The sequence below is a fragment of the Netta rufina genome, assembly GCF_964035555.1.
Source record: "Netta rufina genome assembly, contig: SCAFFOLD_122, whole genome shotgun sequence".
In the NCBI taxonomy this organism is placed as follows: Eukaryota; Metazoa; Chordata; class Aves; order Anseriformes; family Anatidae; genus Netta; species Netta rufina.
The window spans coordinates 1-26,535 of NW_028168877.1; the positions used below are offsets into that span (position 1 = coordinate 1).

Sequence of the window (26,535 nt, forward strand, 5' to 3'; positions counted from 1 at the left end):
TGGGGGTGGCCGTGGGGGGTGGTGACACCAAGGTGGTGGCCTTGGGGGGTGACTTTGGCCAAGAGAAAGTTGGCCAAGAAGAGTTTGGCCAAGAAGAGTTTGGCCAAGAAGAGCTCGCCCACTGTCGTTGTGTCCTCGTGGCCCCAAATGGCCACCAAATGGGTGTGGGGGTGGCCGTGGGGGGCGGTGGCACCAAGGCGGTGGCCCCGTGTCACCTCATGTCCCTCCTACACCCCCTACCCTTCATCACCAAGACCTCGAGGGGCGCGACCACCTCCCGACAACCCCAAAACCGCCCTGGAAAGCCGGCGTCGGTGTCGTCGGGCGGTGCCACCACCCCGATGTCCCCCGCCCCACCCCACCGAGGTCCCCGCGGCGGTGTCACCTTGAAGGGGTCGGGGTCGAGGGCGCGCAGCACGAGGGAGGCGGTGACGAAGCAGATGCCCTCGGTGACCAGGGGCGAGTGGACGGGCCGCGGCTCGAAGAGGTCGGGGTGGTTGCACACCTTGCGCAGCTGCATCAGCACGTTGATCACGCTCATGAAGTGCCCGCTGGCCAGGGTGGCCTTGGTGCTGTTTGGGGACACCGAAAGGGTGAGGGGACAGCCCTTGGGGACAAAGGGGAGGGACCCGAAATTTGGGGGAGGGGGCGCCCAACCTGGCTTGCCCCATGAAGTCGTCGTAGAGGTAGCGCTGGCGCTTGGAGAGGCGGCACTTGAGGACGTGCTCGTACTTCTTGGGCATCTGCTTCTCCACGTCCACCTTCAGGCGGCGCAGCAGGAAGGGGCGGAGCACCTGCGGGGCGGCCAATGGAGAGCAAGCTTCGTTTTAGGGGAAAAAACCCGGATTTGAAGGGTTTAGGGGAAAAAAACGCGCTCGCGGAGAGCTGGGTGCGAAGGGAGAAGAGCGCGGCGTTGGGCTCGGCTCCGGTGGCCCGGATGCCAAAATGGGGTTGGGGTCCCCCAAAACAGGCTTTTCTCACCCAAAAAAGGGTTGTCTCAACGCAAAAAGGGTCGTCTCGCGCCTCAAAAAGGGTTGTCTCGCCCCAAAAAGGGGCCTGGGGGTAAGGGGACCCCAAATCTGGTGGCGCCGCACCCCAAAAAGGGGATTACAACGAATTTGGTGCCTCCACCTCTGTTATTTCCCCTCTATTTTGCCTCAACCCAACACTTTTGTTCCCACCCCCTCACCCCAAAACCCCCTAAACCTCCCTAAAACCCCCCAAAACCCCAAATACACATTCCTAGATTCAATAAAAACCCAAAACCCACTTACCTTGACCAACTACACCCCAAAACTGGGATCACGATGAATTTGGTGCCTCCACCTCTCCACATCTCCCCTCTTTTTCCTTAAACTCACCTCCTTCCTTCCCACCTTCTCAGTCCCAAACCCCATAAAACCCCCTAAAACCCCCCAAAACCCAAATACACATTCCTAGATTCAATAAAACCCCAAAATCCACTTACCCTGACTCAGCTGCACCCCTAAAGGGGGATCACGATGAATTTGGTGCCTCCACCTCTCCATATCTCCCCCCTCTTTCTCCTTAAACCCACCACCCCCTCACCCCAAAACCCCCTAAAAACCCCCCAAAACCCCATAAAAACCCCCAAAACCCCATAAAACCCCCCCACCTTATGCAGGCGCTTGACCAGCCCGTCGTTGTACTCCTGGCTGCCCTCGATCATGCCGGTGAGGGGGTTGGAGAACTCCCCTCTCTTTCTCCTTAAACCCACCTCCTTCCTTCCCATCCTCTCACCCCAAAACCCCATAAAACCCCCCAAAGACCCCTAAAACCCCAAATAGACATTCCCCATATTGTATAAAACCCCAAAACCCACTTACCTTGACCAACTACACCCCAAAACAGGAATTACAATGAATTTGGTGCCTCCACCTCTCCACATCTCCCCTCTTTTTCTTAAACTCACCTCCTTCCTTCCCATCTTCTCAGTCCCAAACCCCATAAAACCCCCTAAAACCCCCCAAAACCCCAAATACACATTCCTAGATTCAATAAAAACCCCAAAACCCACTTACCCTGACTCAGCTGCACCCCTAAAGGGGGATCACGATGAATTGTGTGCCTCCACCTCTCCACATCTCCCCTCTTTCTCTTTAAACCCACCACCTCCCTTCCCACCCCCTCACCCCAAAACCCCCTAAAACCCCTCAAAACCCCAAAACAGACAATCCCATACTCTATAAAACCCCAAAACCCACTTACCCTTAACCAACTACACCCCAAAACTGGGATCACGATGAATTTGGTGCCTCCACCTCTCCACATCTCCCCTCTTTTTCCTTAAACTCACCTCCTTCCTTCCATCCTCTCAGTCTCAAACCCCCTAAAATCCCCCAAAACCCCCTAAAAACCCCCCAAAACCCCATAAAACCCCCCCACCTTATGCAGGCGCTTGACCAGCCCGTCGTTGTACTCCTGGCTGCCCTCGATCATGCCGGTGAGGGGGTTGGAGAACTCCCCTCTCTCCTTAAACCCACCTCCTTCCTTCCCATCCCCTCACCCCAAAACCCCATAAAACCCCCAAAGACCCCTAAAACCCCAAATAGACATTCCCCATATTGTATAAAACCCCAAAACCCTCTTACCTTTGATCATCTACACCCAAAACAGGAATTACAATGAATCGTGTGCCTCCACCTCTCCCCCCTCTTTCTCCCTAAACCCACCACCTCCCTTCCCACCCCCCTCACCCCAAAACCCCCTAAAACCCCTCAAAACCCCAAAACAGACAATCCCATACTCTATAAAACCCCAAAACCCACTTACCCTTGACCAACTACACCCCAAAACTGGGATCACGATGAATTTGGTGCCTCCACCTCTCCACATCTCCCCTCTTTTTCTTAAACTCACCTCCTTCCTTCCCATCCCCTCACCCCAAAACCCCATAAAACCCCCTAAAACCCCCCAAAACCCCATAAACCCCCCCCCAAAACCCCCCCACCTTATGCAGGCGCTTGACCAGCCCGTCGTTGTACTCCTGGCTGCCCTCGATCATGCCGGTGAGGGGGTTGGAGAACCACTCCTTGAACTCGCGGTGGGACTGGAAGACGTGGGGCATGAGGAAGTGCATCAGCGACCACAGCTCCATCAGGCTGTTCTGCAGCGGCGTCCCCGTCAGCAGCAGCCGCCGCTGGCTGCGGAGAACGAGCCCCCCCCCCAAGCCGGGACCTGGTCAGGCTTTTGGGGGGGCCCCCAAAAATTTTCGGCGCTGGGGGGGGGTCCCGAAATTATAGGGGAGAGCACAAAGTTGTAGGGGAGAGCCTAAAGTTATAGGGGAGAGGCTGAAGTTGTAGGGGAGATGCTGAAGGGAGAGGGGAGAATGGAGAAGGGCTCCCCGGGGGGGGGTTTGGGGTGGAAGGGGGGGCCCCCAAAAAAATTTGGGCACTTGGGGGGGGTCCCGAAATTGTAGGGGAGACCCCAAAGTTATAGGGGAAAGCCCAAAGGTATAGGGGAGAGGCTGAAGTTGTAGGGGAGAGCCCAAAGTTGTAGGGGAGGTGCTGAAAGGAGAGGGGAGAATGGAGAGGGGGGGCTCCCCGGGGGGGGTTTTGGGGTGGAAGGGGGGGCACCCCAAAAAATTTGGGCACTTGGGGGGGTCCCGAAATTGTAGGGGAGAGCCCAAAGTTATAGGGGAGAGGCTGAAGTTGTAGGGGAGAGCCCAAAATTGTAGGGGAGAGCCCAAAGTTATAGGGGAGGCGCTGAAAGGAGAGCGGGAGCACAGGGAGGAGGAGAGGGGGGTTTGGAGATGGGGTGGGGGGGCTCCCCGGGGGGTTTTGGGGTGTAATGGGGGGCACCCCAAAAATTTCAACACTTGGGGAGGCCCCAAAATTATAGGGAGACCCCAAAGGTATAGGGGAGAGGCTGAAGTTGTAGGGGAGATGCTGAAGGGAGAGGGGAGAATGGAGAGGGGGGTTGGGGATGGAGGTGGGGGGCTCCCCGGGGGGGTTTTGGGGTGGAAGGGGGGGCCCCCCAAAAATTTGGACGCTTGGGGGGGTCCCAAAATTGTAGGGGAGACCCCAAAGTTATAGGGGAGAGCCCAAAGTTATAGGGGAGAGGCTGAAGTTGTAGGGGAGAGGCTGAAGGGAGAAGGGAGAATGGGGAGGGGGTTTGGGGGGCTCCCCGGGGGGGGTTTGGGGGTGGAAGGGGGGGTCCCCAAAATATTTAGGGGGTCCCTGATATGGAGGGGGGACCCTAATGTTAAGGGGGGGACCCTAAAAGAAGAGGGGGGGCCTAAAAATGACAGGGGGGACCTCAAAGGTCTTGGGGGGGAGGGGGTTTAAGGTGTCCCAAAGGAGCCCCCCCGATATTAGGGGTGCCCCCCCCAGGTTTTTGGGGTGTCCCCAAAGCACCCCAAGGTGCTCCCAGACCCCCCTGAGGTGCCTCCAAAGCCCCCTTAGACCCCCCCAAACCCCCCTTAGATGCCTCCAAAGGCCCCTTAGATACCCCCAAAACCCCCCTGAGACTCCCCCAAACTCCCTCCAAGCCCCCCCAAATCCCCCTGAGACCCCCCCAAACCCCCCCGAGACCCCCTCAACCCCCCCTAGATGCCCCCAAACCCCCCTAAGATGCCCCCAAATCCCCAAAGAGCCCCCCAAACCCCCCCTTAGATGCCTCCAAAGGCCCCTTAGATACCCCCAAACCCCCCTGAGACTCCCCCAAACCCCCCTGAGACCCCCCCAACCCCCCCTTAGGTGCCCCAAAACCCTCCTTAGATACCTCCAAACCCCCCTTAGACTCCCCCAAACCCCCCTGAGACCCCCCCAACCCCCCCTGAGACCCCCTCAACCCCCCCCTTAGGTGCCCCCAAACCCTCCTTAGATACCTCCAAACCCCCCTTAGACTCCCCCAAATCCCCCTGAGACCCCCCCAAACCCCCTCCAAGCTCCCCCAAACCCCCCTTAGACTCCCCCAAACCCCTGAGACCCCCCCAAACCCCCCTGAGACCCCCCCAAACCCACTCCAAGCCCCCCCAAACCCCTCCAAGCCCCCCCAAACCCCCCTGAGACCCCCCCAAACCCCCTCCGAGCCCCCCCAAACCCCCTGAGACCCCCCCAAACCCCCTCCAAGCCGCCCCAAACCCCCTCCAAGCCCCCCAAACCCCCCTGAGACCCCTCCAAACCCCCAGAAGATGCCGTCAAAGCCCCTTAGATGCCTCCAAACCCCCCTTAGGTGCCCCAAAACCCTCCTTAGATACCTCCAAACCCCCCTTAGACTCCCCCAAACCCCCCTGAGACCCCCCCAAACCCCCTCCAAGCCCCCCCAAATCCCCCTGAGATCCCCCCAAATCCCCCTGAGACCCCCCCAAACCCACTCCAAGCCCCCCCAAACCCCCCTGAGACTCCCCCAAATCCCCCTGAGACCCCCCCAAACCCCCTCCAAGCCCCCCCAAACCCCCCTGAGACCCCTCCAAACCCCCAGAAGATGCCGTCAAAGCCCCTTAGATGCCTCCAAACCCCCCTTAGGTGCCCCAAAACCCTCCTTAGATACCTCCAAACCCCCCTTAGGTGCCCCAAAATCCCCCCGAGACCCCCCAAACCCCCTCCAAGCCCCCCCAAACCCCCCCGAGACCCCCCCCCAAACCCCCCCAGGTCGCCCCCTCCCGGACCTGTTGAAGTTGAGCAGGGACTGCCAGCGCTGGGACTTGAAGTTCTTGATGTTCTGCGCCTCGTCCAGGATGAGGTACTTCCAGTTCTTGCGCCGGAACGCCTGGTGGTCCTGCAGCACCAGCTTGTAGGACGTGATGCAGACGTGGAAGGCGTTGGGTTTGGTCCAGCCCTGGGGGGAAAAACGGGGTTTGGAGGAAGGTTTTAACGTTTTTTTAACAATTTTAACACGTTTTAACAATTCGCGTCAGAAAGAGCAATTTCTGTTCCAATCCTCTCTCTGCCCCTGGGGATTTAATTCTTGAACCACGCAGACACGACGCGTCCCAGCCTCCCCCTCCTTCCAGTCCGTTAACCAAATCTTTAGAAATTACCCCCAAAATTTAGGAAATTTATGTTTTTGTTATTCTATTTCTAACAGTTACGGCCTTTTTTTTTTTTTTTTTGGCTTCTTCGAGATTAATTTAAGGCTGCTCTAGGTGTGACTGTGAACGGCTGGGGAAGAATGCTTTAATTCCTGGTGAAGTGGCAATAAGAAAGCTGGTTTTGGGGTTTGCAGACCCCAAAAAGGCCCCAAATCGGCCCCCAAACTGCCCCAAAGGCTCAAATCCCTCAAATCCCTCCCAAAAAGCTGAAGATCCAGCCCCCAAAAGCCCAAATCTGACCCCCAAAACACAAATCCCACCCGAAACCCCACAAATCCAGCCCCCGAGCCCCAAATCTCACCCCCAAAACAGAAATCTCTGACCCCCCAAAAGGCCCCAAATCCACTCCAAAAGCCCAAATCTGACCCCCCAAAAGGCCCCAAATCCACCCCAAAACCCCAAATCCACCCCAAAAGGCCCCAAATCCACCCCAAAAACCCAAATCTGACCCCCCAAAAGGCCCCAAATCCATCCCAAAAGCCCAAATCCACCCCAAAAGCCCAAATCTGACCCCCAAAAGGCCCCAAACCCACCCCAAAACCCCAAATCCACCCCAAAAGCCCAAATCTGACCCCCAAAAGGCCCCAAATCCACCGCAAAACCCCAAATCTGACCCCCCAAAGGCCCCAAATCCACCGAAAACCCCAAATCTGACCCCCAAAGGCCCCAAATCCACCCCAAAAGCCCAAATCTGACCCCCAAAAGGCCCCAAATCCACCCCAAAACCCCAAATCTGACCCCCAAAGGCCCCAAATCCACCCCAAAAGGCCCCAAATCCACCCCAAAAGGCCCCAAATCCACCCCAAAAGGCCAAATCTGATCCCCCAAAAGGCCCCAAATCCACCCCAAAAGCCCAAATCCGACCCCCGAAAGGCCCCAAATCCCCCCGAGACACCCCCAAATCCCCCTCCAACCCCTAATCCACCCCAAATCTGCCCCCAGACCCTCCCAATCCTGCAAGAAAACGTCCGATAAACTCAGCCCGGTGCCAAAGGAGCGCGAAGGGGAGAGGAAGACTCCGAGCCTTCAGCACGAGAGACCCCCAAAAGGGACCCCCGGAGACTTCTGCGCATGCTCCAGCAGGAGGGGCTGGCTAATTATCATAATTAATTTCTTTTAATGAGTGGTAATTAATATGTGTTAATCTAGGAGCATCAAAATCAGCTGCTGGATGGACCCCGGGGTGCGCCCCGGCGGAGCGGAGACCCCCGGCGCCGTTTGCTCGCCTCTATTCCTTCCTATCCCTTTTATAACAGGGTTAATTAACACCGGGGGGGGTTAATTAACACCGGGGGGGGGTTAATTAACACCGGGGGGGCTGACCTGGCGCTTGAGGCGGCGCTCCTTCTGCGCCCCGTAGTAGGTGAGGATCTTGAAGGCCGGGCACCAGCGCTTCAGCTCCATCTCCCAGTTGAGCATCACGCTGGTGGGCACGATGATGAGGTGGGGGCCCCAGCTGCCTGCGGGGGGGCGGCGTCAGAAAGGGGGTGGGGGGGGGGTTTGGGGGGGATTTGGGGGGGTTTGGGGGGGTTTGGGGGAGAATTGGGGGGGTTTGGGGGGATTTGGAGGGGGTTTGGGGGGGGTTGGAGGGGAATTGGGGGGGGTTTTGAGGGGTTTTGGAGGGGTTTGGGGGGGCTTGGGGAGAATTGGGGGGTAATTTGGGGGGGGGTTGGGGGGATTGGGGGAGGTTTAGGGGAGAATTGGGGGGGTTTGGGGGGATTTGGGGGAAAATTGGGGGGGTTTGGGGGGATCTGGAGGGGGTTTGGGGGGGGTTGGGGAAGAATTGGGGGGGATTTGGAGGGGTTTTGGGGGGGATTGGGGAGAATTGGGGGGTAATTTGGGGGGGTTGGGGAAGAATTGGGGGGGTTTGCAGGGGGTTTGGGGGGATTTGGGGGGTTTTGGGGAAGAATTGGGGGGGATTTGGAGGGGTTTTGGAGGGGTTTGGGGAGAATTGGGGGGTAATTTGGGGGGATTTGGGGGGGTTGGGGAAGAATTGGGGGGGTTTGGAGGGGGGTTGGAGGGGTTTGGGGGGGATTGGGGAGAATGGGGGGGTAATTTGGGGGGGTTGGGGAAGAATTGGGGGGGGTTTGCAGGGGGTTTGGGGGGATTTGGGGGGTTTTGGGGAAGAATTGGGGGGGTTTGGGGAGGGTTGGGGGGGATTGGGGGTGGTTTGGGGGGGGTTGGGGAAGAATTAGAGGAGATTTGGAGGGGTTTTGGAGGGGTTTGGGGGGGATTTGGAGGGGAATTGGGGGGGCTTGGACGGAATTTGGGGGGTTTTGGGGAAGAATTGGGGGGGTTTGGGGGGCATTTGGGGAGGGTTGGGGGGGTATGGGGGGATTTGGGGGGTTTGGGGGAGAATTGGGGGGGGTTGGGGGGAATTTGGGGGAATTGGGGAGGGGATGGGGGGATTTGGGGGGGGGGTTGGGGGGGATTTGGAGGGGGGTTGAGGGGGAATTGGGGGGGAATTAGGGAATTTGGAGGGGTTTTGGGGGGGATTTGGGGGGGTTGGGGGGAATTTGGGGAGGGTTTAGGAGGGGGGTTGGGGGGGGGTTGAGTGGGAATTGGGGGGGTTTTGAAGGAATTTGGGGGGGGTTTGGGTGCTCAAAGTGTACTTAGATGGACCCCAAAGACCCTATGAAGACCCCAGAGCACCCAAGGGTGCTCAAAGCCTACCCAGATGGACCCCAAAGACCCTACAAAGACTGTACGAAGACCCCAAAGCACCCAAGGGTGCTCAACAAGCACCTTGATAGACCCCAAAGACCCTACAAAGACCCTACGAAGACCCCAGAGCACCCAAGGGTGCTCAAAGTGTACCTCGATAGACACCAAAGACCCTACAAAGACCCTCCAAAGACCCTAGAGCACCCAAGGGTGCTCAAAGTGTACCGAGATGGCCCCAAAGAGCCTATGAAGACCGTACAAAGACCCCAAAGCACCCAAGGGTGCTCAACGAGCACCTACATAGACCCTGAAGACCCTACAAAGACCCCAGAGCACCCAAGGGTGCTCAAAGTGTACCAAGATGGACCCCAAAGACCCTACAAAGACCCTACAAAGACCCCAGAGCACCCAAGGGTGCTCAAAGCCTACCCAAATAGACCCCAGAGCCCCACCAAAGCCCAACCCAACCTTGACCTACCTCAACGCAACCCCGCCAAATCCCCCAAACTCCCCCAAAACATCAACCCTGGAACCAGCCCCGGTGGGAGACACCCCCCCTGCACCCTTGGGTGCCCCTCACCCTTCTCGCAGGCCAGGTGGGCGAGCAGGGAGATGGTCTGGGTGGCTTTGGCCAACCCCAAGGGTGCCCAAGGAGCACTGAGATGGGTTTTGAAGACCCTACAAAGACCCCAGAGCACCCAAGGGTGCTCAATGAGCACCTACATAGACCCTGAAGACCCTATGAAGACCCCACAGCACCCAAGGGTGCTTGAAGCCTACCTAGATAGACCCCAAAGACCCTACAAAGATCCTAGAGCACCCAAGGGTGCTCAAAGCCTACCCAGATGGACACCAAAGATCCTACAAAGACCTTACGAAGACTCCAAAGCACCCAAGGGTGCTCAAAGCCTACTTAGATGGACCCCAAAAGACCCTACAGAGATCCTAGAGCACCCAAGGGTGCTCAAAGTGTACCAAGATGGACCCCAAAGACCCTACAAAGACCCCAGAGCACCCAAGGGTGCTCAAAGTGTACCTCGATAGATCCCAAATACCCTATGAAGACCCTAGAACACCCAAGGGTGCTCAAAGCGTACTGAGGTGGACCCCACAGACCCTACAAGGACCGTATGAAGACCCCAAAGCACCCAAGGGTGCTCAAAGTGTACCTCGATAGACCCCAAAGACCCTACAAAGACCCTACGAAGATCCTAGAGCACCCAAGGGTGCTCAAAGTGTACCAAGATGGACCCCAAAGACCCTACAAAGACCCTAGAGCACCCAAAGGTGCTCTAAAAGTACCGAGAAAGGTCCTGAAGACCTTCTGAAGACCCCAGAGCACCCAAGGGTGCTCGAAGCCTACTTAGATAGACCCCAAAGACCCTACAAAGACCCTACGAAGATCCTAGAGCACCCAAAGGTGCTCAAAGCCTACCTACATGGACCCCAAAAGACCCTACGAAGACCCCAGAGCACCCAAGGGTGCTCAAAGCCTACCCAGATGGACCCCAAAGACCCTACAAAGACTGTACGAAGACCCCAAAGCACCCAAGGGTGCTCAACGAGCACCTCGATAGACCGCAAACACCCTACAAAGACCCCCCGAAGACCCTAGAGCACCCAAGGGTGCTCAAAGTGTTCCTCAATAAACCCTAGAACCCCACCAAAGCCCAACCCAACTTTGACCTACCTCAACGCAACCCTGCCAAATCCCCCAAACTACCCCAAAACGCCCCGTCCCAGTGGGTAGGCGCCCCCCCTGCACCCTTGGGTGCCCCTCACCCTTCTCGCAGGCCAGGTGGGCGAGCAGGGAGATGGTCTGGATGGTCTTGCCCAGCCCCATCTCGTCGGCCAGGATGCCGTTGAGCTTCTTCTCGTACATGGTGACCAGCCAGTCCAGCCCGATGTGCTGGTACTCCCGCAGCGTCCCCCGCAGCAGGTGCGGGATGGGCGTCTTCACCTGTCCCAAAAACGGGTCAAAACGCCCCAAAACTGGGGCCCGGCCGCACCCACGGGTGCTGGGGGGATGGGGGAGTCTGGGGGGGGGCACCTGGGTGGTGGCCAAGGTGTAGCCCTTGGGCTGGAGGCTCTCGGCGGCGGCGGCGATGTCGGTGATCTCTTTTTTGGGGGCGGGGGGCGCCGGGGGGGCGGTGGGTGGGGGCCCCCCGGGGTGCTCCTGGGCGCCCGCGGCCGGGGAGGAGGCTTCGGGGGCGGGGGGGGGGCTGGGGGGCTTCGGCCTCGTCGTCTTCTTCCTCTTCTTCCTCCTCTTCTTCCTCCTCCTCCTCGTCCTCCTCCTCCTCTTCGTCCTCCTCTTCGTCGTCTTCTTCCTCCTCCTCCTCTTCCTCGTCGCTGTCGGCCGCCGGGGAATCTGCGGGGGGTGGGGGGGGGCACCCATGGGTGCCTACAGCACCTCTAAGGGGCCCTACAACACCTATAGGGGATCCTATAGCACCTATAAGGGGCAATCTGGGACCCTAGGACCTCCCTATAGCACCCAAGGGTGGCCCTATGGTGCCCATATAGGACCAGAGCAGACCCTATGGCACCCGAGGGTGCCCTATGGGGTCCATACAGCGTAAAAGCAGGCCCTGTGGCACCCAGGGTTGGCCCTATAGCACCTAAGGGTGGCCCTGCGGTGGCCATACAGCACCAGAAAAAACCCTATGGCACCCAAGGGTGGCCCTAGAGCACCCAAGGGTGTCCCTATGGTGCCCATACAGGACCAGAGCAGACCCTAGAGCACCCAGGGGTGGCCCTATGGTGGCCATAGGGCACCAGGGAAGACCCTATGGCACCCAAGGGTGACCCTACAATATACACGTAGCATGAGGTAAGACCCTATAGCACCCAAGGGTGGCCCTATTGCTCCCATATGGTACTAAACAGGACCCTACAGCACCTAGGGGTGACCCCATGGTGGCCATATAGGACCAGAAAAGACCCTATGGCACCCAAGGGTGGCCCTCCAGCACCTAATGGTGGCCCTCCAGCACCCAAGGGTGGCCCTATGGTGTCCATATATGTCCGGAGAACACCCTCTGGCACCCAAGGGTGGCCCTATGGTGGCCAGATGGGACCAGAAAAGACCCCATGGCACCCAAGGGTGGCCCTCCAGCACCCAAGGGTGGCCCTATGGTGGCCATACAGCACCAAAAAAGACCCTATGGCACCCAAGGGTGGCCCTCCAGTACGTAATGGTGGCCCTCCAGCACCCAAGGGTGGCCCTATGGTGGCCATATGGGACCAGAGCAGACCCTATGGCACCCAAGGGTGGCCCTCCAGCACCCCAGGGTGGCCCTATAGTGTCCATACATGTCCGGAGAACACCCTATGGCACCCAAGGGTGGCCCTGTGGTGTCCATATAGGACCAGAAAAGACCCTATGGCACCCAAGGGTGGCCCTATAGCACCTAATGGTGGCCCTCCAGCACCTAATGGTGGCCCTCCAGCACCCAAGGGTGGCCCTCCAGCACCCAAGGCCCCCCCAGCACCCAGGGGTGCCCCTACCCGAGCGGGTGCTGCTGGCGCCCCGCGGGGAGTCGCAGTCGGAGTCGGCGAAGGCGCCGGCGTACTGCTGCAGCAGCTCCTCCATCGGCAGCGCGCCTGCGGGGACACGCGTGGCACTCGGTCCCCTCCGTGTCCCCAAGGGTCCCTTCTGTGTCCCCGTGTCCCCTCCGTGTCCCCATGTCCCTTCCGTGTCCCCAAGGGGCCCCTCCGTGTCCCCATGTCCCCCCCACGTCCCCCTGTCCCTTCTCATGTTCCCCTGTCCTGTGTCCCCGTGTCCTTTTCTGTCCCCCCCGTGTCCCTCCTCGTGTCCCCATGTCCCCACATGTCCTTTCTCATGTCCCCATGTGTGTCCCCAGGTCCTTGTGTCCCTCCTCATGTCCCCACGAACCCCACATGTCCCCATGTCCTTTTCTGTCCCCCCCCCGTGTCCCCATGTCCTTGTGTCTCATGTCCCCATGTCCCTCCTGTCCCCCCCCGTGTCCCCCCCACGTGTCCCAATGTCCCTTTTCACGTCCCCATGTGTGTCCCCATCCCCCCTACATGTCCCCATGTCCCCTCTGTCCCCCCCCACGTGTCCCCATGCCCCTTTTCATGTCCCCCCGTGTCCCCATGTCCCTTCTCATGTCCCCACGTGTCCCCATCCCCCCCACATATCCCCATGTCCCTCCTGTCCCTGTCCCCACATGTCCCCATGTCCTTTCTCATGTCCCCAAGTGTCCCCATGTCCCTCCTGTCCCCCCCATGTGTCCCCATGTCCCTTTTCATGTCCCCATGTGTCTCCCTATCCCCCCTACATGTCCCCATGTCCCTTCTCCTGTCCCCACCCGTGTCCCCATGTCCCCACAGGTGTCCCCATGTCCCTTCTTGTCCCCCCCCATGTCCCCATGTCCCTTCTTTCCCCACGTGTGTCCCCATCCCCCCCCATGTCCCCTCTGTCCCCCCCCCATGTCCCCATGTCCCTTCTCCTGTCCCCACAGGTGTCCCTATGTCCCTTTTGTCCCCCCCACGTCCCCACACCCCTTGTCACACCTCCCCAAAGGTGTCCCCATGTCCCTTCTGTCCCCCCCATGTGTCCCCATGTCCCTTCTCATGTCCCCACAGGTGTCCCCATGTCCCTCCTGTCCCCCCCCATGTGTCCCCATGTCCCCCCCACATGTCCCCATGTCCCACCCCCATTCTCCCCATGTCCCTTCTCCTGTCCCCACGTGTGTCCCCATCCCCCCCCATGTCCCCTCTGTCCCCCCCCATGTCCCCATGTCCCTTCTCCTGTCCCCACACGTCCCCATGTCCCTTCTCATGTCCCCATGTGTGTCCCTATCCCCCCTACATGTCCCCATGTCCCTTCTGTCCCCCCCTCATGTCCCCATGTCCCTTTTCATGTCCCCACGTGTGTCCCCATCCCCCCCACATGTCCCCATGTCCCTTCTCATGTCCCCACAGGTGTCCCTATGTCCCTCCTGTCCCCCCCCACGTGTCCCCATGTCCCTTTTCATGTCCCCATGTGTGTCCCTATCCCCCCTATATGTCCCCATGTCCCCCGTGTCCCCATGTCCCTACGTCCCTCCTGTCCCCCCCCACCTGTCCCTGTCCCCACATGTCCCCATGTCCCTTCTCATGTCCCCAAGTGTCCCCATGTCCCTCCTGTCCCCCCCATGTGTCCCCATGTCCCTTTTCATGTCCCCACAGGTGTCCCCATGTCCCTCCTGTCCCCCCCATGTGTCCCCATATCCCTTCTCATGTCCCCACAGGTGTCCCTATGTCCCTTCTGTCCCCCCCATGTGTCCCCATGTCCCTTTTCATGTCCCCATGTCCCTTCTCATGTCCCCACATGTGTCCCCATCCCCCCTGTGTCCCCATGTCCCCCCCACATTGTCCCCATGTCCCTTTTCATGTCCCCCACACATCCCCGTGTCCCTTCTGTCTCCCCCCATCCCCCCCACGTGTCCCCATGTCCCTTCTCCTGTCCCCACGTGTGTCCCCATCCCCCCCCGTGTCCCCCTGTCCCCCCCCCCCCGTGTCCCCGTGTCCCCAGGCCCCGCTGGCCACTCCCCGTGGCCGTGCCGCGGGGCCGTGGGCGCTCGCTGTGCGCACCGGCTACCAAACCCGGGCCCGGGGGGGGCGGGCGGGGGTCTGTGAAGGTGCGGGGGGCACCCAAGGGTGCTGGGGGGGGGCCCTGGGGGCACCCAAGGGTGCTGCTCCTACCCTCGCGGGCCAGGTCGTCCAGCTCCTGCTGGTGGTCCACGTCGCCCTCCAGCCGCTCCTGCGCCGCGATCGTCTCCTCCTCGTCCTCGCCTACGGGTTGGGGGGGGGGAAAAAAAACCCAAAAAGTGGGGTCCTGACCCCAAAAAGTAAGACCCCGAGGCCAAAAGAAGGGCCCGGATTGCAAAAAAAATGGCTCGCCGACACCAAAAAATGAGCTCCTGAGCCCAAAAACGAGTTCCTGACCCCAAAAAACGAGCTCCTGAGCCCAAAAAACGAGCTCCTGACCCCAAAAAACGAGCTCCTGACCCCAAAAACGAGCTCCTGAGCCCAAAAAAATGAGTTCCCGACCCCAAAAACGAGTTCCTGACCCCAAAAAATGAGTTTCTATCCCAGAAAACGAGTTGCTGACCCCAAAAAATGAGCTCCTGACCCCAAAAACGAGTTCCTGACCCCAAAAACGAGTTCCTGACCCCAAAAAAACAAGTCCCTGACCCCAAAAACGAGTTCCTGACCCCAAAAACAAGTTCCTGACCCCAAAAAACAAGTTTCTGTCCCCAAAAAGGAGTTCCTGAGCCCCAAATCAGGCGCCAGACCCCAAAAGCAGGTCCCAATCCCCCCAAACAAGATGTCAGACCCCAAAAACCTGGCCCCAGACCCCAAAAACCTGGCCCCAGACCCCAAAAACCTGGCCCCAGACCCCTCTGGTGGGTGCCAGACCCCCAAAGCAAGTCCCAACCCCCCCAAAAAAGAGGCCCCAGACCCCAAAAATTAGCTGTCAGGCCCCAAAACACAGGCCCCAGCCCCCCAGGATGGGTCCCAGACCCCAAAAGCCACCCCCAGACCCCTCATGATATATGTCAGACCCCAAAAAATAGGCCCAGACCCCAAAAAGTAGACCCTAGACCCCAAAAAGCAAGTCCCCAGACCCCAAAATCAACCCCCAGCCTCCTTATAATAGATGTCAGACCCCAAAAGAGAGGCTCCTGACCCCAAAAATGAGGCCCCAGAGCCCCCCAATCAACCCCCAGGCTCCTCATAATAATGTCAGACCCCAAAAACGAGGCCTCAGACCCCCAAAACCAGGCCCCAGACCCCAAAAAACAGGGCCCAGACCCCAAAAAACAGGGCCCAGACCCCTCATAATGTGTCAGATCCCAAAAAGTAGATCCCAGACCCCAAAAACCAGGTCACAGACCCCAAAAAGTAGATCCCAAACCCCAAAATCAACCCCCAGCCTTCTCATAACAGATGTCAGACCCCAAAAAGAGGCCACAGACCCCAAAAACCAGGCCCCAGTCCCTTCATAGTATGTCAAGACCCCAAAAAGTAGGTCCTAGACCCCAAAAACGAGGCCCCAGACCCCCAATACCAGACCCCAGACCCCAAAAACGAGGCCCCAGACCCCTCATAATATGTCAGACCCCAAAAGAGAAGCCCCACACCCCAAAAACCAGGTCATGGACCCCAAAAACGAGCCCCCAGCACCCAAAAACCAGGCCCCAGACCCCAAAAGAGAGCCCCCGGACCCCAAAAACCAGGCCCCGGACCCCTCATATTATGTTAGACCCCAAAAAATAGGTCTCGGACCCCAAAAAGAAGGCCCCAGACCCCCCAAATAAGCCCCCAGCCTCCTCATAACAGATGTCAGACCCCAAAAAACAGGCCCCAGACCCCCAAAAGTAGATCCCAGACCCCAAAAAACAGGTCACAGACCCCAAAAACTTGGTCCCAGACCCCCAAATCAACCCCCAGCCCCCTCATAACAGATGTCAGACCCCAAAAGAGAAGCCCCAGACCCCCAAAACCAGGTCATGGACCCCAAAAACGAGCCCCCAGCACCCAAAAACAAGGCCCCAGACCCCAAAACCGAGCCCCCTGACCCCAAAAACCAGCCCCCCGACCCCAAACCCCCCCCCCCTCACCCTCCTCATCCTCGGCGGCGAACTCCTCGTCGTCCTCGCGGGGCTCCCAGGGCCGCTTGTCCCTGCGCAGCAGCGCCTGGAGGGGGGGGGGAGAGGAGGTGACGAGGGGCTTGGGGACATTTTGGGGGGGTTTGGGGACACCGGGGAGGTTTTGGGGACAATTTGGGGGGTTTTGGGGTCACCTTTGGGGGCAGGGAGCGCAGCAGCTCCCCGAGGGGCTGCTCCCCCTCGCGCTTGAGCAGCTCCAGCTCGCGGCGCCGCGCCAGCGTGGCCTCGTCGTCCGACGGCTCCTGCGGCTCCACGGCCCCGTCTGGAGGGGGGGGCAGCACCCTTGGGTGGCGCCCGGCACCCTTGGGTGGCGCCCGGCACCCTTGGGTGGGAGCTGGGACCCTTGGGTGGGAGCTGGGACCCGTGGGGGGTGCTTGGGAGACACCCCCCGGCAGCAGGATGGGGGGTGGGGTGGTGGTCGCGGTGCCCCTGGGACCTGGCCCAGCACCCTTGGGTGCCCCCCGTCTGTCTGTCCCCGTCCCCAGCACCCTTGGGTGCTCCTCATCCCCGTTTCTCCTCCGTATTCCCCATCCCCAGCACCCTTGGGTGCCCCTGGTCCCGATTTGTCCCCATTCTCTACACCCTTGGGTGCCCCTTGTCCCTATTTCTCCCCTATAGCCCCATCCCCAGCACCCTTGGGTGCTCCTCGTCCCCATTTCTCCTCCATATTTCCCATTCTCAGCACCCTTGGGTGCCCCTGGTCCCAATTTGTCCCCATTTGTCCCCATTCTCTACACCCCTGGGTGCCCCTTTTCCCAATTTCTCCCCATCCCAGCACCCTTGGGTGCCCCTTATCCCTGTTTCTCCCCCATAGCCCCATTATCAGCACCCCTGGGTGCCCCCCAGCCCTGTTTCTCCTTATTAGTCCCCATCCCCAGCACCCATGGGTGCCCCTCACCCCCATTTCTCCCGCATATCTCCATCCTCAGCACCCTTGGGTGCCCTTCACCCTCCTTTTCTCCCCACCCCAGCACCCTTGGGTGCCCCTTTTCCCAATTTCTCCCCCTCCAGCACCCTCAGGTGCCCCTCACCCTACCATATCCCCAGCACCCCAGGGTGCCCCCTAACCCCCATATCCCCACCCCCTCCACCCTAGGGTGCCCCCCACCCCCCCATTTTCCCATCCTCAGCACCCTTGGGTGCCCCCCACCCCCCCATATCCCCACTTCCAGCACCCTTGGGTGCCCCTCACCCTCCCATATTCCCACTTCCAGCACCCTTGGGTGCCCCTCACCCTCCCATATTCCCATCCTCAGCACCCTTGGGTGCCCCTCACCCCCCATTTCTCCCCCCCAGCACCCCAGGGTGCCCCCCACCCCCCCCATATCCCCACTTCCAGCACTCTTGGGTGCCCCTCACCCCCCCCATTTTCCCATCCTCAGCACCCTTGGGTGCCCCTCAGCCCCCATTTCTCCCCCCCAGCACCCCAGGGTGCCCCTCACCCCCCCCCATATCCCCACTTCCAGCACCCTTGGGTGCCCCTCACCCCCCCATATTCCCATCCTCAGCACCCTTGGGTGCCCTTCACCCTCCTTTTCTCCCCACCCCAGCACCCTTAGGTGCCCCTCACCCTCCCATATCCCCATCCCCAGGGTGCTCCTCACCCCCCATTTCTCCTCCCCAGCACCCCAGGGTGCCCCCTAACCCCCATATCCCCACCCCCACCACTCTAGGGTGCCCCCCACCCCCCCATATTCCCATCCTCAGCACCCTTGGGTGCCCCTCACTCCCCATTTCTCCCCCCCCCAGCACCCTTGGGTGCCCCTCACCTCCCATATGTCCCCCCCCCAGCACCCCAGGGTGCCCCCCACGCCCCCATATCCCCACTTCCAGCACCCTTGGGTGCCCCTCACCCTCCCATATTCCCATCCTCAGCACCCTTGGGTGCCCCTCACCCCCCATTTCTCCCCCCCCAGCACCCTTAGGTGCCCCCTACCCCCCCATATCCCCACCCCCAGCACCCCAGGGTGCCCCCACTCCCATATATTCCCATCCTCAGCACCCTTGGGTGCCCCTTTTCCCAATTTCTCCACCCCCAGCACCCCAGGATGTCCCTCACCCCCCCATATCCCCACCCCCCCCCACCCCAGGGTGCCCCTCGTCCCCATTTTCCCCCATTCCTCCCCCTCCCACCGCCCCAGGGCGCCCCTCACCCCCCTTCCCAGCACCCACCCTCGTCCTCCTCGCGGGCGGCGGGGGCGGGGCGGTGCCGGGGGGCACCCGTGGGTGCTCGGGGGGCGTTGAGGCTGCGGCTGAGCAGGTCGGAGTACTTCTCGGTCTGCCCCACGATGAAGTCCAGCTGCAGGTCCAGCGCCTTCTTGCGCTTCTCCTCCAGCCGCGACTGCTGCTTGAACTGCACCACCTGCCGCACCCAAGGGTGCTGTCAGCGCGCCCGGCCCACCAGGGAGCCCGGCGGGACGCCCAGCGGGCACCCAACGGCAACGCGAGGGCCACCAAGGGCCGACAAGGGCACCCAAGAGGCACGCGAGGGTCACCAAGGGCACCCAACGGCCACCCAAGAGGCACCCAAGGGCCACCAAGGGCACCCAACAGGCACCCAAGGGCCACCAAGGGCACCCAACAGGCACCCAAGGGCCACCAAGGGCACCCAAGAGGCACCCAAGAGCCACCAAGGGCACCCAAAGTCAACCCAAGGGCCACCAAGGGCACCCAAGGGCCCCCAAGAGGCACCCAAGGGCCACCAAGGGCACCCAAGAGGCACCCAAGGGCCACCCAGGGCACCCAATGTCAACTCAATGGGCACCCAAGGGGCACCAAGGGCACCCAACGGCCACCCAACAGGCACCCAATGGCCATCAAGGGCACCCAACATCAACCCAAGGGCCACCAGGAGCACCCAATGGCCACCAAGGGCACCCAACAGGCACCCAAGGGCCACCAAGGGCACCCAAGGGCCCCCAAGAGGCACCCAAGGGCCACCAAGGGCACCCAAGAGGCACCCAAGGGCCACCCAGGGCACCCAATGTCAACTCAATGGGCACCCAAGGGGCACCAAGGGCACCCAACGGCCACCCAACAGGCACCCAATGGCCATCAAGGGCACCCAACATCAACCCAAGGGCCAGCAAGGGCACCCAAGGGCCACCAAGGGCACCCAAGAGGAACCCAAGGGCCACCAAGGGCACCCAACAGGCACCCAAGGGCCACCAAGGGCACCCAAGAGGCACCCAGGGCACACAATGTCAACTCAATGGCCACCCAAGGGGCACCAAGGCCACCCAAGGGCACCCAACAGGCACCCAATGGCCATCAAGGGCACCCAACATCAACCCAAGGGCCACCAAGGGCACCCAATGGCCACCAGGAGCACCCAATGGCCACCAAGGGCACCCAACAGGCACCCAAGGGCCACCAAGGGCACCCAACAGCCACCCGAGAGGCACCCAAGGGCCACCAAGGGCACCCAACAGCCACCCAGGGCACCCAATGTCAACTCAACGGCCACCCAAGAGGCACCAAGAGCACCCAAGGGCACCCAACAGGCACCCAATGGCCATCAAGGGCACCCAACATCAACCCAAGGGCCACCCAGGGCACCCAAGGGCACCCAACAGCCATCGTGGGCACCCAACGGGCACCCAAGGGCCACTGGGGGCACCCAACAGCCATCGTGGGCACCCAATGGCCACCAGGAGCACCCAACATCACCCCAACGGCCACCGTGGGCACCCAACGGGCACCCAGTGGCCACCAAGAGCACCCAACGGCAACCCAAGGGCCACCCAATGGCCACTGGGGGCACCCAATGGGCACCGGGGGCACCCAACGGCATCCTAAGGGCCACCAAGGGCACCCAATGGCAACCCAAGGGCCACGAGGAGCACCCAATGGCCACCAAGGGCACCCAACGGGCACCCAAGGGCCACCAGGAGCACCCAACGGCCACTGTGGCCAACCACCACTGTTTGGTGGCCAGGCCAGTTGGGCGCGGGGCGAACCAGAAGAGGGTGGTGGCCACCGAGATGGTTTGGTAGCCCACTAAGGTGCTCCAAGGGGTGGTGGCCACCCAGAAAAGTTCCTGGCCCCTCAAAAGCCTCAATGGCCCAAAACGGGGTTGGGGACACGGTGCTGAGCACCCGTGGGTGCCCAGGGCATGGTGGCCACCTCGAGGACGTTGGTAGCCCACGGGTGCTTGGGGAGGTGCCGCCGAGCCCCGCTGGGTGCCCTCTGGCTGTGGGTGGCCACCAGGGCGAGAAGGACACCCAGGAGGTCCCCCGAGAGCTGGTAGCCACTCGGTAGCCACCTGGTAGCCACCCAGAGGCGCTTGGTAGCCACGCACCTTCTCCACGTTGCTCCAGAACTGCTTGACCTCCTTGGCGATGGCGGCGGCCACGCGGCGCAGCTTGGCCTGCTCCTCCCTCTTGGCCCGCTCCTCCTTCTGCCGCTGCTCCTCGTGGTGCCTCATCACCATCCGCACCACCTGCGGGGGCACCCATGGGTGGGGGGAGCCCCACACGGGCACCCCCGGGACACCCGAAGCCGCCCCAGGAGCGCGCGACCTCGGGGAGCCCAAGGGCGCGGCCCCAAAGACGCCCCAGATGGCACCAGAGCTCGCCGGGAAGAGTTATAGGGCTGAAATGACCCCAAATGTCCCCAAAACCCCTCCCAGATGCCACCAGAGCGGCTCCAGTGGCCGTTATAGGGTTAATCTACCCCAAAACCCCTCCTAGATGCCCCCAGAGCTTCTCCACCAACCCTTATAGGGCTGACCCAACCCCAGACGTACCCCAAAACCCCTCCTAGACACCCCCAGACCTTCTCCAGTGGCCATTATAGGTAACACCCCACCCCCAACCCCCTCCCAGCTTCCTCCCCAACCCTTATAGGGCCAAACCCAACCCCAAATGACCCCAAAACCCCTCCTAGACGCCCCCAGAGCTTCTCCAGCGGCCATTATAGGGAATTATCAACCCCAAAACCCCTCTTAGATGCCCCCAGACCTTCCCCAGTGGCCATTATAGGGAATAACCAACCCTAAAACCCTTCTTAGATGCCCCCAAAGCTTCTCCACCAACCATTATAGGGAATAATCAACCCCAAAACCCCTCTTAGATGCCAACAGAGCTTCTCCACCAACCCTTATAGGACCAAACCCAACCCCAAATGACCCCAAAACCCCTCTTACATGCCCCCACAGCTTCTCCACCAACCCTTATAGGGCCGACCCAACCCCAAATGACCCCAAAACCCTTCTTAGATGCCCCCAGACCTTCTCCAGTGGCCGTTATAGGGTTAATCTACCCCAAAACCCCTCCTAGATGCCAAAAGAGCTCCTCCACCAACCCTTATAGGATTGAACCAACCCCAAATGTTCCCAAACCCCCTCCTAGACGCCCCCAGACCTTCTCCACCAACCCTCACAGTGAACACCCCACCCCCAACCCCCTCCCAGCTTCTCTCCCAACCCTTATAGGGCCAAATCCAACCCCAAATGACCCCAAAACCCCTCCTAGATGCCCCCAGAGCTTCTCCACCAACCCTTATAGGGCCGACCCAACCCCAAATGACCCCAAAACCCCTCTTAGATGCCCCCAGACCTTCTCCAGTGGCCATTATAGGGAATAATCAACCCCAAATGACCCTAAAAACCTTCTTAGATGCCTCCAGACCTTCTCCACCAACCCTTATAGGGCCAAATCCAACCCCAAATGACCTCAAAACCCCTCCTAGATGCCCCCAGAGCTTCTCCACCAACCCTTATAGGGCCGACCCAACCCCAGACGTCCCCCAAAACCCTCCTAGACCCCACCACCCCAGACCTTCTCCAGTGGCCATTATAGGGTTCAACCAACCCCAAAACCCCTCCTAGATGCCTCCAGACCTTCTCCATCAACCCTTATAGGGCCAAATCCAACCCCAAATGACCCCAAAACCCCTCCTAGACATCCCCAGAGCTTTTCCAGTGGCCATTATAGGATTGAACCAACCCCAAATGACCCCAAAACCCCTCTTACATGCCCCCACAGCTTCAACCCTTATAGGGCCGACCCAACCCCAAATGACCCCAAAACCCTTCTTAGATGCCCCCAGACCTTCTCCAGTGGCCGTTATAGGGTTAATCTACCCAAAACCCCTCCTAGATGCCAAAAAGAGCTCCTCCACCAACCCTTATAGGATTGAACCAACCCCAAATGTTCCCAAACCCCCTCCTAGACGCCCCCAGACCTTCTCCACCAACCCTCACAGTGAACACCCCACCCCCAACCCCCTCCCAGCTTCTCTCCCAACCCTTATAGGGCCAAATCCAACCCCAAATGACCCCAAAACCCCTCCTAGATGCCCCCAGAGCTTCTCCACCAACCCTTATAGGGCCGACCCAACCCCAAATGACCCCAAAACCCCTCTTAGATGCCCCCAGACCTTCTCCAGTGGCCATTATAGGGAATAATCAACCCCAAATGACCCTAAAAACCTTCTTAGATGCCTCCAGACCTTCTCCACCAACCCTTATAGGGCCAAATCCAACCCCAAATGACCTCAAAACCCCTCCTAGATAGCCCCCAGAGCTTCTCCACCAACCCTTATAGGGCCGACCCAACCCCAGACGTCCCCCAAAACCCCTCTAGACACCCCCAGACCTTCTCCAGTGGCCATTATAGGGTTCAACCAACCCCAAAACCCCTCCTAGATGCCTCCGAGACCTTCTCCATCAACCCTTATAGGGCCAAATCCAACCCCAAATGACCCCAAAACCCCTCCTAGACATCCCCAGAGCTTTTCCAGTGGCCATTATAGGATTGAACCAACCCCAAATGACCCCAAACCCCCTCCTAGACGCCCCCAGACCTTCTCCACCAACCCTCACAGTGAACAATTCACCCCCAACCCCCTCCCAGCTTCCCCCCCAACCCCTTCTAGGACCGCCCCAACCCCCCAACGACCCCCAAACCCCCCCGGTTATAGGGTCGGGACGCACCTTGCGGGCCACGCCGCGCTTCAGCGGCGCTCCTGGGCGAAGTCCGCGGCCAGCCACTGCATCTCCTCGCAGAGGTAGTCCCAGTGCACCTTCGGGCGCGCCGGTTCGGGCACCTTGGGCAGGCGCCGCAGCGACCAGAAGCCCTCGCGCTTCATCTCGGCCACGCGGTGCTCCACCTCCGCCTCCTGCGCGGCCCCAAAGTCACGGCCCCGATCCCAAAAGCACCCCGAAATAGCCCAAAGGCTCCCCGGGCAGCACAAAGGCTCCTCAAAGCACTTTCAAACCGCAAAAAGAACACTCTGTGCGCCCAAAACCTCCCCAAAAAGGACCTAAATCCCTCAAGAAATCCCCTAAATATCGCCAAGCTACCCAAAGCCTCCCAAAAATTCCCCAAAACCACACTAAATCCCTCAAGAAATCCCCTAAATATCCCCAAGCCACCCCAAAGTCACCCTGTATGCACCCAAAACTACACTAAATCCCTCAAAAATAGCCCTACATACTCCCAAAGCCACCCCAAATCCTCCCCAAACCACCCCAAATCCTCCCCAAACCCACCAAATCCTCCCAATTCCTCCCCAAACGACCCCAAATCCTCCCCAAACCCCACCAAGTCCTCCCAATTCCTCAAAGCCACCCCAAAACCTCCCCAAACCCCGCCAAATCCTCCAAAAAGCCACTCTATATGCCCCCAAAACTACCCTACATCCCTCAAAAATCCCCTAAATACCCCAAAGCCACCCTAGCTCCCTCAAAAATTCTCCCAAATACCCCCAAAGCCACCCCAAATCCTCAAAACATCCCTCTAAATGCCTCCCAAAACCACCCCAAAGCACTCCAAAATCCCCCTAAATACCCCCAAAGCCACCCCAAATCCTCCCCAAACCCCATCAATTCCTCCCCAAACCACCCCAAAAACTCCAAAGCCACCCCAAAACCTCCAAAAACCCACTCTATATGCCCCCAAAACTACCCTACATCCCTCAAAAATCCCCCTAAATACCTCCAAGCCACCCCAAATCCTCCAAAGCCACCCCAAAGCCACCCAGTGGCGCTCTAAATGCTCCAAAGCCACCTTAAAACCTCCCAAAACCCACTCTGTATGCACCCAAAACCACCCTAAAGCACCCCAAAGCCACCCGAACTCCTCAAAAATTCCCCTAAATAGCCCCAGGCCACCCCAACTCCTCCAAAGCCTTAAAACATCCCCAAACCCACTCCATATGCCCCCAAAACCGACCTTAAATCCCTCAAATATCCCCCTAAATATCCCTAAGCCAACCCAAATCCTCAAAAAATTCCTCTAAATGCCTCTAAAACCACCTTAAAGCACCCCAAAACAACCCTAAATCCTTCAAAAATCTCCCTAAATACCCCCCAAGCCACCCCAAATCCTCCCAAAACTACCCCAAATCCTCCAAAGCCACCCCAAAATGCTCCAAAGCCACCTTAAAACATCCCAAAACTCACTCTGTATGCCCCCAAAACCACCCTAAATCCCTCCAAACCCCCCAAAGTGCCCCCAAAGCCCACCCCAAATCCTCCCAGAACCCCCCCAAATCAACCCCAAAGCCCCCCCAAGTGCCCCTAAAGCCCCCCCATGCCCTGCTGATTTCCTGTTGCTCCCAGTTCTCCCCTAAATTCCCCCAAAACGAGGCCCATGTAGGGCCAGACCTCCTCTGAGCCCTACTACAGGGCTGAGCAACCCCACTTACCACCCCAAACCCCCTAAACTTACCCCAAATCCCCCATTTTTCCCCCAAAACCAGACCCAGGTTGGAGCACAGATTCTCAGCTGGCTGCTATAAGCTTGAGCCAACCCCTAAACCCCCTAAATCCCCCCCCAAAATTCCCCCAAACCCCCTAAATCCCGCAAAACCCCCCTAAATCCCCCCCCAAACCCCCCCTAAATCCCCCAAAACTCCCCCCAAACCCCTGAAAAAAATCTATAGGGCTTTCTATAGGGTCCCACCAGCCCCATTTATCGCTCAAAACCCCCTAAAAGTCCCCCAAAAGCCCCCCTTTGTCACCCTGATCCTCCCCCCAACCCACCCCTATTAGAGCAGAGATTCTCCACTGTCTATTATAAGGTTGAGCCCACCCCAAAACCCCCAGAATCGACCCCAAAACCTCCAAAATCAACCCTAAAACCCCGGAACCGACCCCCAAAGCTCCAGGATCGACCCCAAAGCCCTTGGGATCAACCCCAAAATCCCGGAATCCACCCCAAAACCCCCAGAATCGACCCCAAACACCCTGGAATCGACCCCAAACCCCCCTGAATCAACACCAAAATCCCGGGATCGGCCCCAAACCCTCCGGGATCAACCCCAAATCCCCTGGAATCGACCCCAAACCCCCCGGAACTGACCCCAAACCCTCCGGAATCCACCCCAAACCCCCAGAACCAACCCCAAATCCCCTTGAATCGACACCAAAATCCCAGAATCAACCCCAAATCCCCGGAATTTCCCCAAGACCCCCAGAATTGACCCCAAAACCCCGGAATCGACCCCAAAAAGGCATCGCTCACATGCTTGGCCTGCTCGGCGATCTCGGCGTGGGTCTTGTCCCAGAGGCTGGGGGGCTCGGGGGGGGCCGGGGGGGCCATCGGGCCGGGAGGGGGCGGCGGGGGAGGAGGGCGGGGGGGGGCGAGACGCTGCCGGGGGAGCCCGAGGAGGCGGGGGACACCGGGTTGCTGCCCGTCATTCTGCCTGCGGGGAGCTGCGGGACACGGGGGGGTCAGGGGGGGCTCCCGGGGGGATTTTGGGGAGGTTTGGGGGGAGTTGGGAGGGATCTGGGGGGTTTAGGTGGGATTTGGGGGGGTTACGGGGCGCTGGGGGAGGTTTGGGGAGGATCAAGTGGGATTTGGGGGAGATTTGGGGGAAGTTAGGGGGGGCTGGGGGGCATCAGGTGGGATTTTGGGGAGATTTGAGGGGCTATGGGGAGATTGGGGGGAGTTATGGGGGGCTGGGGGGCATCAGGTGGGATTTTGGGGAGATTTGAGGGGCTATGGGGAGATTTGGGGGGGCTATGGGGGGGTTGAGGGAGATCAGGTGGGATTTCAGGGAGATTTGGGGGGGCTATGGGGGGATTGGGGGGAGTTATGGGGTCTGGGGGGGATCAGGTGGGACTATGGGGGGATTAGATGGGATTTGGGGGGGTTATGGGGGGATTAGATGGGGATCAGGTGGGATTTG

At 59.7% G+C, this 26,535-nt stretch overlaps 1 protein-coding gene across 1 annotated transcript; it reads right to left on the minus strand.

The window, feature by feature from the left end:
* Positions 1–240: 240 nt before the first annotated feature.
* LOC311221763 (helicase SRCAP-like) lies at positions 241–26,044 on the minus strand (the record flags this gene model as incomplete). The annotated part of the gene is given in 18 exon segments (XM_084307151.1): positions 241–572; positions 658–794; positions 2,972–3,164; positions 5,633–5,802; positions 7,379–7,515; positions 10,502–10,679; positions 10,770–10,904; positions 10,906–11,087; positions 12,227–12,322; positions 14,429–14,518; positions 16,351–16,426; positions 16,533–16,660; positions 18,571–18,760; positions 20,699–20,839; positions 23,336–23,358; positions 23,361–23,520; positions 25,869–25,954; positions 25,957–26,044. Coding segments are annotated over 18 exon segments (2,542 nt in total), but the record flags the coding sequence as incomplete, so codon positions are not given.
* Positions 26,045–26,535: the final 491 nt, after the last annotated feature.